Here is a 13,369-nt window from a genome sequence, read left to right as displayed (position 1 = left end):
CAGTTACAATAATAATAATAATAATAATAATAATAATAATAATAATAATAATTCTTTATTTGTATCCCGCTTTTCTCCCTAAATGGGACCCAAAGCGGCTCACAACATTTTAAAAATAATACAAATCTACAAATACATACAACAACCTATAAAACTAACAACAATAATACATCTTTTTAAAATACATAAATTTAAGTTACCTTCACAGACCAAGAGCAGATCATTGTAGCTAAATCCGGTAGGACATTCACAACGAAAACTGCCGATCTGGTTAATGCAAACACCATTTGCACATATTCCAGGAATCTCTTTACATTCATCAATATCTGGGGTGGGGTGGGGTGGAGAACAACAATTAGTCAAACAGCAATACTTTATGGCTGCAATTATTTTCTTGTCATTTTTCTGTGCTTGAAATTTTAAAAAATCAGTATGACACTAAATTTAATCTGAGCTATAACATTAAAAATCACTATGACACAGGTACATACACACACATGTAGAACATTATTTTAATGTATTCAGGGTTTTTTCAGATGGAATATAATGAAAAGGAAAAGACTAAGCTACCTGTCTACCATGGTAGTCATCTTCAAACAGATTTGTTTATGAATTAAGAACTTAAACAAGAGAAGCAATCTGAGACTATAATCACATGTGCACATTTCTGAATGGGCTCATGGTACATGTGAATTATAATTACTGTTCAGAAAACATGACAATATCTAAATCAGGAATTGAAAATGGAAGTGAGTAGGTTTAATTAGATATTTATGTACAAAAATAGTGTTTCCTTATCAGATAGTTGTACAGCTCTAGAAATCTAATAAAAGCTTTTAACTTACCAACAGCTTTGCCTGTATGGATATCAAAGGTAAAGCCAGGAATATTTCCACATATCGTCTTGAATTCAACTTAAAATGGGAAGAAAAGGTTTTTGTAAGTAATATTTACAATTCTTCCAAAGTGTTTCCAATGAAATAATTATATATTTATGCTAATTGCCCTTATGATTATTCTCCTGCTTTTACCTATTGTTATTATTTTACCCATCCAGGTCTGTGTTTTTTTTTTTGTTTTTAAATTGCCAATGAAATTTTACTAAACCAAATGTAGACATAGACATCAGGCACTTCCCAAGTCTTCATATCAATTGTTTTCAGGTTTAGAAAAACTATCTCTAGAAAGGAGGCTTCAAAAACTTCTTATTCTCTGTTTAAGGACACTTCCAGATTGTTTGAAATGTTCAAGATTTTATTTCCCTTCTTTCCAATTTTAAATTCGATTTAAATACACCAGTCTAAGAACTGGCATAAAAAGCCCCTTACTGCACTGGAAACTGACAGAAATGATAAAGAAAATGTCTGTGGATCACGAAAATAACATTGGAAGGAACAGGAACACAATCTGGTCCTTTTAATCAGTCTGGATTGATTTGATTTACAGTTGCTTTGCAATTAATGGAAACCCCTAAGGGTTTTTTTATATGGCTATTTTTCATATGCAGGTTTAGCCTAACTTTCACTAAAATGAATCAGACAAGACTTAGCAAACCTGAAACAATAAAGCTAACAGTTTGCCCTGAAGTTACCGTTATATTTACATTTATTGATGACACTGTGGAAGGTAGGACACCTACTGAACACTCTTACCTTTATATTTTCAGGTAAGAAAATATTTTCCCCAGAAAAGGATTCCTTTGATAAATACATTAGAAATTTTTTTTGGCTGTGATCATTGCACTGAAGGATTATGTTTACCTGTTCCTGGAGTTGGGCATGGTTCACAAGGTTTGTTCCAAGCTTTCCCGACATTATAGGTGCAGCAACACATCCTCTTGGTCACATTAAAGGGCAGTTCATTATCACAAGATGTCCCATTGTAGCTTCTGTAGCAAAAGCTCTTTCTCATATCTGCACATAGAGAGATTACATACTTTTAAAGGTGTCCTTTATAAAGTATCTTGAATTGTAATCTTCCTGAATCTTGGATTATAATCTTCTCTCTTTCTGTGCCATTCACACTGAGATCTCTGGCAGGAATTTTTGCTCAGCAGAGAAAATATGCAAGTGTGATTTATATTTCAGAGTAGTTAGATAGAAGGAAAATAAATGACGAATCCAGATTTTATGGCCCAAGCATGAAAGGAAAAAAACACAAATTTTCATGAGGTGAAGACAGAAATCCAACAAGGCAATTCCACAGATGGGACTGCTTCTGTCAGCAGAACTAGAAGAGCCCCCTATATACCATTAACACCTACATTTGAAAGCTGAGCTCCAAACTCTTTCATGGTACACATGAAAAGGTAAAGAGTAACATACCCATACAGTTGTGTCCTCCATTCACCTGCATGTATTCTGGGGGACAAATACAGGTATAGTTTCCTAAGGTATTGTAGCATGTCCCAGGACCACAGACACCGGGGTGTGCAACACACTCATCAATATCTGGAAATAACAAGCAATGATTTTAGATATAAAATAAGTGCTAAATTAATGATTCTCCATAAACCCATATTAAATGATACAAAGAGGATAAAGTAGATAAAAAAAGTTTTTTTCCCCATGAATGCTAAGTATAGTTCTGATTAAGGATGGAATCCTAAACATATTTAGTTGGAAAAACAATCAATTTGTATTCAAGTAAATGTGTTAAGTACAACAAGGTAAAAAAAGGAGGCTTATTAGTTTTACTAGCAAAGTATCTGATTTCTATGACACATTTTTAGTGTAGACGGCTCTACATCCAGTATCTCCACAATAGCCTGTTGCCTCTGGAGCAAAGAAAACAATCTGCAGGACAAAATATTTTTGAGAAGGAATGCTTCTATAAAGAAAAATAAGTATATTCACCTTCACAGATGCGAGTTTCTTCACTGAGGTAGTACCCATGGGGACATTCACACTGGAAACTGCCAAATGTATTGATGCAGTTTCCACCTTGGCAGAGACCAGGCAATTCCTGGCATTCATCAATGTCTGTGAAGAGAGAATGGGATATGGTTTTGTTTGGCTGAATAGATGTACATGGAAGGCTATAGCAGACTACTTCGGAATGATTTGCTTGTGTTATTTTTTTAAAGTCTACTCACTTTGTTACAGAACAGTTCTGAAAGAGAGTTAGCATGCAAACTAATATATTCTGACTAAACCCAGGACGTTTAAGCCCCATTATTGCAAAAATAATATTAAGAATGCATATTAAGAATGCATATTTGACTTCTACTGAAGTCAATTGAACTTTAGACTGACCATAGTTCTTTTGTGGCATATTTTGAAACACACAAATATGTAGCCAATAGTAGCTTCCACTTTTTGCAATTTACATGTACACTGAATGCTTGGGAGAGCTAATAGAGAGGTTTCTTTATTGGGGTGATAATGAAGATTGGCAATACACTGGCAATCAGCAAAATGGATAAAATATAAACAGCTAATGAAGTCTTGAGTCACACCCGTGTTTAGCAGCAAAGGTAATTTTAGTACACTCAGACAATCAAACCGGCAGTTTTGACTGATAGATTTTATTCTTCACAGATTTGATTGAAATGTTCCATCTAGGAAACTCTAGGCCTTACAGTGCAATTCTATGATCTCCTTTCAACAGAAGTTAACCACAGAATAGTGCTGGAAATCCTAAAGACAATAAAATAGGCATTTTTCAATTCGCAGTTTTTACTTTCACAGGGGTCTTGTGCTCCAAACTCCAAAGAACATGGAAGGCTGACTGTACTTCCAGATTTAAAAGAATTGATAGGGAATATATTCGTGTATCTTTGTGTATCATGTACCTGGATTATTGCTATAAACTAATTATAGTAAAGTCTTCCCAAATTTCATACAAGTCTCCACAATACAACGATGACAAAAAAGATACGTTTTTCATTTTCTTCTATGGAGTTAAACATATGCTTCTTTCAACCTCTCTGTTAATTTCACCACAAGTAACCAAAAGAATATATACACTTTGAATCACACTTTCTCTGTATTATAGATACATTACAAAAGCTCTCTTCTAAGTGAGAGTAAAAGCAAATAATGATAAAGCTTACCTTCTAAAATAATAGTTATAGGATTTGGTCTGAATCCTTCACCACCTGGACAGAGAGTATTATATTCACCTACAGAAAAAATGCACAAGAATTAAACAAAGGCAGTGGCAAGATTATTTTTTAAGATGGTTTTATATGGCTTTCCCTTTGCACAATCCTTGAGAGAATAGTTACTCACACAGAAAAGATTTCATAAGTTTTCCCTCTCTCCAGTGAGTGATATTAGGAGAGCTTTTGCATAATTCTCTATAATTTTCACATTTTGGAACTCTTTTTTGAAAGCATTTTTACCAAAAAGTTGGAGTTTTGTATCAACCATCCCCCCCCCCCCCCAAAAAAAAAGTTCCAGAATGTCAAAAAATGACCTGGCTGCTCACAGTTTCTCAAAGGAGTGTGTTAATTGATCTGTACATTCTTTTTTGTCCAGACTGAAGCAATTTGAGAGTATGAATAACATCCCAGTTGCTCACAGTATATGAATTTTATAATTAAAATACAAATAGAGCAACTATGCCAGGTATGGTGGAATGAGCAATTTTTGCCCCCTACATCCCAGATGGGCTTTAATCACATCTGGAAATTATATAATGTCCTTTGAGTTTCATTTTCAGCCTTTTTTCACCACTGGGGGCTGTGCATAGTGAAGGAACAAAACTATTTCATTTTAGCGCAATTTTGAATCCTGGGTTGTTTGGAGTCCTCTTTCAAACAATTGCTTTCTAAATAGTAGTATCACAGGACTCGTTTTTTTTAGTAGTATTTGGGATTTTCACAATCAAAAATCAATAAATTATTGCTCTCAAAGCCTAGCATACTAGTAATGAGTCCAAGTGAAGACAAGTAATAATAACTTGGAATCAAGGCTGCTTTAAAAAGTTGTTTCTTACAAAGACAAGAGGCCAACTAAAAATTTGAATCATACACCAACTCTTCAAACTGAAGTTTTATGTGTGAATCAACCAAGGCCAGTAAGTGAGGCTAAAATATTATGGAATTGCCTCCTTGGGTGTATTCAAGACTTATTTAGAAAATATTATTACTATATATTATATCAGTGCCTCACAATATATTATTTGTGGACAAAAACATTATGAGGCATCTCTTTTCTTAAAAAAATCTTATGATTTTAAATAAATATCCATTTATTAAATATTTAACTTTTCCTCTGTGAAGAGACATGATTGCTGAGATTCTTGAGGGTTAGAGACATATTTCCATTAAAATAAAGCATTTGTCAAGAAGACATCCACTAAAATCATTACAGGAAATTTATTTCTGATATTGTACAGAGTGGATTGAGCACTTTTTGTCCACAGGGAAATATGATATGATTAAAAACCATGCTGTAGTAGGTCATGATACAGAACTGTGATCCTTGATTCCCAGACCCACGGCCTAAATATCACTTCTGACAAATGAAGTACAAGACATATTTATTGCTGAAAAGAAACACAGCAAAACTTGATAAAGTACTTTGATAAGCTTCTCAGTACTCCTTATGAGATGTTGCTATTATTTTTTTCACCCTCACATCTAAAAGAGTCATTTCCTTACTGCTATTTACAGGTGGGCATGTCTCGCAGGGATTTCCCCAGGCTTTTCCCAGAGAACAGCAACAGGAGGAACGGCTGACTCCAACACCAATTTCAGTGTTACAGGATAGACTTCCATCTCCTCTTGGTCCATATTTCAAATAACAGTTGCCAACTCGGTTATCTGTTCAGAACGAATGCAAAATAAAACTGTGTTCACCAGGGACAGACATTTCAAAAGCACAACATAAATATCATAAATATTATGAATAAACAACTGTATAAGAAGTGCAGTAATCTTTCCCAACCTCATGAAATATGATCAAAACATAATGCGGCAAAACATGATTCTTCACCAAGCTAAAGGTATAATGCATGAACAGGCTATAAAAACCTATCAAAACTTAATTTGTATGATGTGAGATCACAAAAAAAGTATAAGAACTGGATGAGGAGTAAATGTTACTTCAGTCCCACACCCATAAGATTTTCGATTTGCAAAGGGCATGAATGCGTAATCATCAGCTCCTCAATAGACAGCACATATGATTCAATCATCTATATGTCAAAGGCAGAAAATAGTGCACTTGAGAAAGGTTTTTAGCAAAGTAACCTCAGAAGTCTCACATCATTCATCCAAACCACAGGCTGCAAATTGTTAGTGCCAATCTGATGTGGAGGAAATATCTGTTTCAACTTCAAACATTGTCAGTCAGCCTATGAGCATGGGAATGACCTTTTCACCAAGTCATTTGAAAGGAATAATTGGGTACGCCGCCACACCATGGAAAACAAGACCAAACCAAAGATCGCACATAAAGGGAAAAGAAAACCACACTGATCCTAATGGGACATGATGGAGACAGGAGAAATCAGATCATGCCTGTTCTACGTTTAAATTACCATAACTCCATTGTCAACCAATTTATGTTTGGAATTGGCATTTAGTGAGCATTCTCCTGGACTTATATTATATGAATAGGGTACACATTTCACAAACACCTCATTTACTTTATTAAAACAATGAACCAAGATGGTTTCACATGGATGCTCTTTGCCTTTTTGCTTAAACTTATAATAGTCATACTGACCAACACACCCAACTCCTGTTGGGTTCAGCTGGAAATCTGGGGGACAGTTACACTCATATCTTCCTGGAGTATTTACACAGAAACCATTGACACAGTTTATAGGATCAGCACACTCATCAATATCTAAAATAAATCAATAAAAATGCATGTTAAATTATAAATCATTATCATTCATAATTATTTAATAAAGAGGAATAAAAATTATCAACAAATCTGTTAGCTGTTTGACATCTCACTTTGCTATGAAGGGTATAGCTGCAATACTTTGCAAACTTCAATTTCACAGATATTATAGCTACCATGGACATACAGTAAAATGTCCACAATTTAAATAGTTCTTTACATTCATTTGACCTCAAATCTATTTTTATTATATTAGTTTTTCTTCCCATAACAATATTTCTGAATATGCATATTCAGGGAATGTTGGACATTTTGAAAAGTAGGGGGAAACTATGACCATATGCTTATTTGTCATTATTTCTTCATTTATTACCACTACATTATTTTAGTTTGTATCTATTCCATGATGGTGCCTGAGGTCCTATAACACACATGTATTTACAAAAACTGAAACCCACCTTAAACTTGACGTAGCTGAAAGTGATCTTCGGTCTAGGCAAATGGGGGTGCTTCAGGATGATGTGGCTAACAATAATTTATTTTACAGTTGTGATGTTAAGCTAATATTTGGATGTGGAAGAGATCTGTTAACTGAAATCTGTTTCTGTTTATTGGGAATGTCTGCTTAAAGGCACAGTGAAAGAACCCCTTACTAAAATATAACTGAAAAGTATAGGTATGATCACAGTTCTTCACAGGCTTTTGGAGACTTTGAATAGATTAGTGCCTATCAAACTAACCTATCTTACAGAAATGCCACAGGGCCAAAATAGGATTGTTCTAGGCTCCTGACAGCAAGGGTGAGATTCAAGGTGATGATCAAATACATACCTGTACAATTTCCACCAGTTCTATCCAGTTCATAGCCATCATCACAGATACAATGAAACATTCCTGGCAAGTTATTACAGGTACCAAACACACATATATTCTGGAAGGCACATTCATCTATATCTGAAAATTAATACCAAAAACAACTGTGTATGAATGTGGTCCATATTCTGGATAATTTCGTGAAATAAACTAAACTAACAGGATATAAATATTACTTTGAAAAAGTCTAATCCATAGTAATGTTGGGAGAAACTGGATATGCACATTATGTTTCAATGTGTAGGAATATAGTATTTACATTTCATATATCTGATATTCAGTAACCTTTTAATTTTATGTGATACACACACACACACACACACACACACACACACTACAGATCTGTCAGAAAATTAAGGTACTTTGATGTGAATGAATCACACATGTACACCCTGAAGACTATTGAAAAATATGCATACATGATCCCTAAGAAATTGTTTATATTTCTGAACCAATATCCTAATTAAGGTAATCCATGGCCACAATACATTTTTAAATAAATCCATGACGAGTACATTATTTTTCTTTTGTTTTTTCCTTTCCATAACTGATAGCAATGATAAAATATAGAACTAATCCAAATATAACTGCTGCATTCTTGATCCAAAGTCCTGAAAACTTCTTTAAAATTAAGGCAGTTTTCATCTGATCTTGCACAGTGAAACAATCTTTGCTTGGGAAAGTGTTTTTTTTAAATACCTAAAACATGTGCTGATGAGTGTTCCACAACCACAGAGAAGCCATTCCAGTACTTCTTGTGGCTTCCCTCCTGATATCCAATCCAAATTCGAAAAAAAGGGCTGAGAGAAGTGGTGACTTACCTTGGCAAGATTTGGTGTCCAAAGCTGGAGTGAAGCCCATCTCACATTCACAACGGTATCCACCAGGAATATTCAGGCACTGTCCATTTTCACATAGATTAATATTTTCTGCACATTCATCAATATCTGTTGGATATAATTAAAGCCACAATGAAAATGTTATAGCATCAAGAATATGATCACCAAATGTTCTTTTTTGTTTACACTCACCAAAAGTTCATGTGGAAAAGCCAGATTTTTCCTTTGTAAAATATATGTGATGCTGATACCTAGCCTGTGTGCAGATGTGATGTTGAGGTGGTTTTGCACAGATGTGATTTTATAAAGCTGCATGCCTCGATGTGTACCCCCCCCCCCCCGCAGTGGACTCTGAAATATCTTTTTTTCCCATAGGAAACAGGGAAAAAGAATATAATCCCTTCAGAATGCATCTTACATATTTTTCTTACCAGAACATGTTAAACCATCTCCAGTAAATCCTTCTGCACAGTTACAGCGGTACGATCCAGGCATATTCACACACTGAGCATTTACACTGCACTGATGTGTTCCATTGGAACATTCATCCAGATCTACCAGGAAAAAAAATCAGTGGAATTAGAAAGAAATGCAGGAAATCTTATTCACAGAAGCTGATACATGACAATGACCGTCCTTCTTATTTGTTTGTTTGTTTATTTATTCATTCATTCATTCACTTCATTTATATACTGCTTTTCTCAGCCCTCATGCAACTCAAAGCAGTTAACAACAGCAAAATTCAAGGCAAAAACATCACAAAACAAATATGGGACAGTTAAAAACAGTAGCATCATCAACAATTAAACATCAATATAACAATCAGCGTCTCATCAGTAAAATCAGTATCCAATCTCATCATCCATTATTCCGTATTCCTATATTCAATTACACTGCTTAATCAAATGCTTGTTCGAACAACCAGGTCTTAACTTTCCTCCGAAATGCCAACCGGGGGGGGGGGGGCAATCTGATATCTCTAGGAAGGGCATTCCACAGCCGAGGGGCCATCACTGAGAAGGCCCTGTCTCTCGTCCCTACCAGGCACGCCTGTGATGCAGGTGGGACCAAGAGCAGGGCCTCCCCAGATGATCTTAATGTCACTCCCATACACATTGGCCCATACCAGAGGCAAAGGAATTTTGAGGGTGAGTAGATCATGAGAGTGGCTGTCTTCATGTCTAGCCATACCAACTGAGCCTGGAGAAAAAGCAACAAGTAGATGAAAGCAGTGTCACCAGATGGTGTAGCGATAATCTGACCTCTGTAGGTTGTTGCATTCAGTAGGAGTATAGTAAGTACATACCAGCATGGTCGAGTTTGGCACTCAAAAAAGGAAAAAAGAGAAGAAAACAGGGGGAAAACAAGACCACAGAAAAAAGTGAAACACTATAGAGGAAAAATGGGTGAAATTAATTAATTTTTAATTAAGAAGGTACATCTTTGAAAGCCTTGTTGTCTGGTCACCTGACAGGATAGACATGAGGTAGACGACTCTTCTTCCATAGAGAATCTAATCAGCTCTCTGTTCTTCCTTCCTAACTGAACAGTAGTTGAATCTCAGCCAATTCAGAATGCCTTATTCCCTGGCGAAAACATGCCCATGCCTGCATAGTCTGCCCTCATACTAATCAATGTACAAGATGGCCTCAAATATAAATAAGTAATTTAGGGACACCATTTGTTAGCTAAAAAATAATCTTAGTTCTTTTATACTTACCAATGCATTTAATTCCATTTCCAATCCATCCTTCTTTACAGCTACACCTGAAGCTTCCTGGAACATTGACACACGAGGCATGCAAGTCACAGTTGTGAGCCCCAATCTCACATTCATCCACATCTAAGGAAACAGATGTTATCATGAATTCAAAATACTATTATGGTATTCATTTCATATAATGCTGGTGTGATTTCAAACCACTTTAATTTTAAAATAATAGACAGTACTTTATTTTTTAAGAAAGCATTGTCTTTTTAAACAAAGTACTGCTGGGTGTGCTTTGAATGCAATTTACCTGCTTCTTGGCAGGAGGTTGGACTAGATGGCCCACAAGGTCCCTTCCAACTCTATAATTCCATGATGCTATAATTCTAAATGATATAATATCTACAGTATAACAATTTCCGGTGTTTTAAATATGTGAATGCAAATGATTCTGCAAATTTATTAAGAGACATTTCAGAGGCACTGTAAAATGTCAAATACAATATTTTTTTCCCAATTTGCCAGATTATAGAAAAAACTGTTTTATTGTTAGTACAGTGTGCATTAGTGCATGATGTGCATCAGACACTATGCTTTTTCTGTGACATATTAATACAACAGCAACTTCCTTCTGGATATTGACATGAAGCAACTGTGCAATTCTTACAGACATGAATTCACATAGGAAGACATAAGGCCTCAACAAGATTCCAGCAAATGTGGTTCACAATGTCTAACAACTTTTAGAGAGGAACACCATACCTGTACATCCTGTAGTTCCCTTCTTAACAGAATAGCCAAGTTGGCAGTGACAAATAAAAGACCCCTTGGTGTTCTCACACTCTCCGAACATGCAGATGTTTGAATTCAGGTCACATTCGTTCACATCTGTAAGTTTATATAGTTAATAACAGCCATTTTTTTACAGCGAGATCCAAATCATACATTCTAAAATTAACATAAAAATCTTACACAAAACAATAGACTATCCCTGAATTTAATTTATAATTAAAATTAAAGATATACTGAGCAGAATCAGAAGTGTAGCAATACATTACACATTTATACAACAATTAATGAAAGGTAATACTAGATAGTTGCAACATATTATATTTGAAATCATAACTATATTTTCACTATTTTTCTGCAAGAAATATATCACATTTATAGAGCATTATTATATTATTATCACTGAAATACACCAAAAATATAAAAACGATGATGAATACAAGATACCGAATGTATTTGATAAAAAAATACATGTCATTTTATTAAAAAGTCCAACAATTCAATGCACAAAATAGTTCTTGTAAAATTTATACATATTTAGAATATGTTGAAATATAAATGCAGCTTGTGCACGCTACATGTGCATAACTTACCAATGCATATTTTCATGTCCATAGAAGCCATGAATCCATCATAACAAAGGCAGCGATACTCTCCTGGGATGTTAGTGCACTGACCGCCATCACAGATATCTGGGTTGTTTTCACATTCATCAATATCTGAAGGAAAATGAGGAATGTGAAGTCTATAAATATTATTACTTTGCAAATTGCCTAGTAGATGTGATTTGTTTTTTAAAAAAACTTTTCTTCTGTCATAAGACTTTCAACTATAAAATACATATTTTAAAGTTTGACTTTAAAAATCAATACTCTTTTGAAATTAAAAATATCAGTTCAATATAAAGGGGGAGCTATTTGTTTCAACATAGCGTAGGTCATGCAGTACAATAACACTATACTGAGAAATACAAGATTGCAAACATGTTACGTTTTCCCTGTGATGATAAATGAAGAAGAATTACAACTCTACTTATTAGAAATAGTTTGCCTTTTGTGGGTTGGCCATGTTGATGTATACAGATGTACAGGAAAAAATATAAAAAATCTGTGGAGTAGGAATTGAATAGTTTCAAAAATGCAGATGTTAAAATTATATATTCCAAATATCAAAAACTACTGAAATAATCACACAGTAAAAAGTAAATGGACGACAGCGATTGATAAATTACAATTCTACTGAAAAAGAAAGAAAAGCTCTTTAAAAAATAGGGTAATGTTATGACAAACGTAGACTCGTTTTAGTAATATCTAGTTCATTTTTTTTCAAATGAATTGATAACCAAGGAACAATATTAAGGTTGTTATTTATGGTTTGGATTATTCTTACAATTATATCAGATTTGTATGGCACTATATACCCATTCTTTGTTTCTCTTGCTTGTGAATGCCTTGTGAATTGTTTGTCTTCACTCTCTTACCTGAACAAGTCCTCCCGTCTGGTGTTAGAGCATATCCATCACTGCAACTGCATTCATAGCTGCCTTCTGAATTAGTGCAGTGGGTGTCACATCCTCCATTCATAATAATGCATTCATCAATATCTAAGGAGTGGAAATTTTAGATAGGCTATTAATGCACTGCCCACCATCACAGCTATTTTGTACCTTGAAATATTTTCTTTGGTAATGTTTATTTGACAGTCAGAAAAAGAAGAAAATTCTCTTTTAAGAATTAATTGTTTTTACAAGGATATTAGCAAAACAAAATAAAGTAGATAGAAAATGAGAAAAATCAAATCAAATAAAAGCTATCAAGAACTAGTTCTGAGACCCCTTTCCATACAGCGGAATAAAATCCCACATATTCTGCTTTGAACTGCAATATATGGCAGTGTGGACTTAGATAACCCAGTTCAAAGCAGATATTGTGGGATTTTCTGCCTTGATATTCTGGGCTATATGGCTGTGTGGAAGGGCTCTGAAAGTTAAGAACATTGCCTGTTTGCAAGTAGATGGCTCTTGAAAGGTGCTCCAATTTATTTTGTATGAATTTATTGCTAAAAAATTAATATGAAGGGAAAAATACTGTACATTGGACTCACTTATGCCGAACACCTTAAATACCTTTAAAATATGGATATTCATTTGTCCAGTTCTTACCAGTACAGCCTTGTCTGTCTGGAGTGGCTTGGTACCCAGGATTACAGGAGCACTGATACATTCCAATCATGTTCACACATTTCCCATTTCTACACAGATTATCACTAAGAGAACATTCATTAATATCTGAAAAACAAAATGTGTTTACCATAGATAATCAGAATTTCAATTAAAATGGGTTCTAATATGTTTTGACACA

General features: G+C 34.6%; 1 protein-coding gene across 2 annotated transcripts in view; it reads right to left on the bottom strand.

Moving 5' to 3' along the window:
* The window catches only part of FBN2 (fibrillin 2), a 156,461-nt gene that overhangs the window by 29,020 nt on the left and 114,072 nt on the right, over window positions 1-13,369 (bottom strand). For both annotated transcript variants that reach the window (XM_060761998.2, XM_067464466.1), the window contains exons 28-43: window positions 13,171-13,296; window positions 12,490-12,612; window positions 11,603-11,728; window positions 10,983-11,108; window positions 10,233-10,355; window positions 8,944-9,066; window positions 8,495-8,620; window positions 7,632-7,754; window positions 6,678-6,800; window positions 5,609-5,770; window positions 4,055-4,123; window positions 2,856-2,981; window positions 2,325-2,450; window positions 1,761-1,913; window positions 846-914; window positions 201-326 (exon numbers count right to left, since the gene is read on the bottom strand). In XM_060761998.2, coding sequence (XP_060617981.2) covers window positions 201-326; window positions 846-914; window positions 1,761-1,913; window positions 2,325-2,450; window positions 2,856-2,981; window positions 4,055-4,123; window positions 5,609-5,770; window positions 6,678-6,800; window positions 7,632-7,754; window positions 8,495-8,620; window positions 8,944-9,066; window positions 10,233-10,355; window positions 10,983-11,108; window positions 11,603-11,728; window positions 12,490-12,612; window positions 13,171-13,296 — 1,950 coding nt within the window. The remainder of the gene's footprint in view (window positions 1-200; window positions 327-845; window positions 915-1,760; window positions 1,914-2,324; window positions 2,451-2,855; window positions 2,982-4,054; window positions 4,124-5,608; window positions 5,771-6,677; window positions 6,801-7,631; window positions 7,755-8,494; window positions 8,621-8,943; window positions 9,067-10,232; window positions 10,356-10,982; window positions 11,109-11,602; window positions 11,729-12,489; window positions 12,613-13,170; window positions 13,297-13,369) is intronic.

Source organism: Anolis sagrei, chromosome 2 (genome assembly GCF_037176765.1).
Source record: "Anolis sagrei isolate rAnoSag1 chromosome 2, rAnoSag1.mat, whole genome shotgun sequence".
Taxonomy (NCBI): domain Eukaryota; kingdom Metazoa; phylum Chordata; class Lepidosauria; order Squamata; family Dactyloidae; genus Anolis; species Anolis sagrei.
This window is presented reverse-complemented; position numbering and strand designations above follow the sequence as displayed.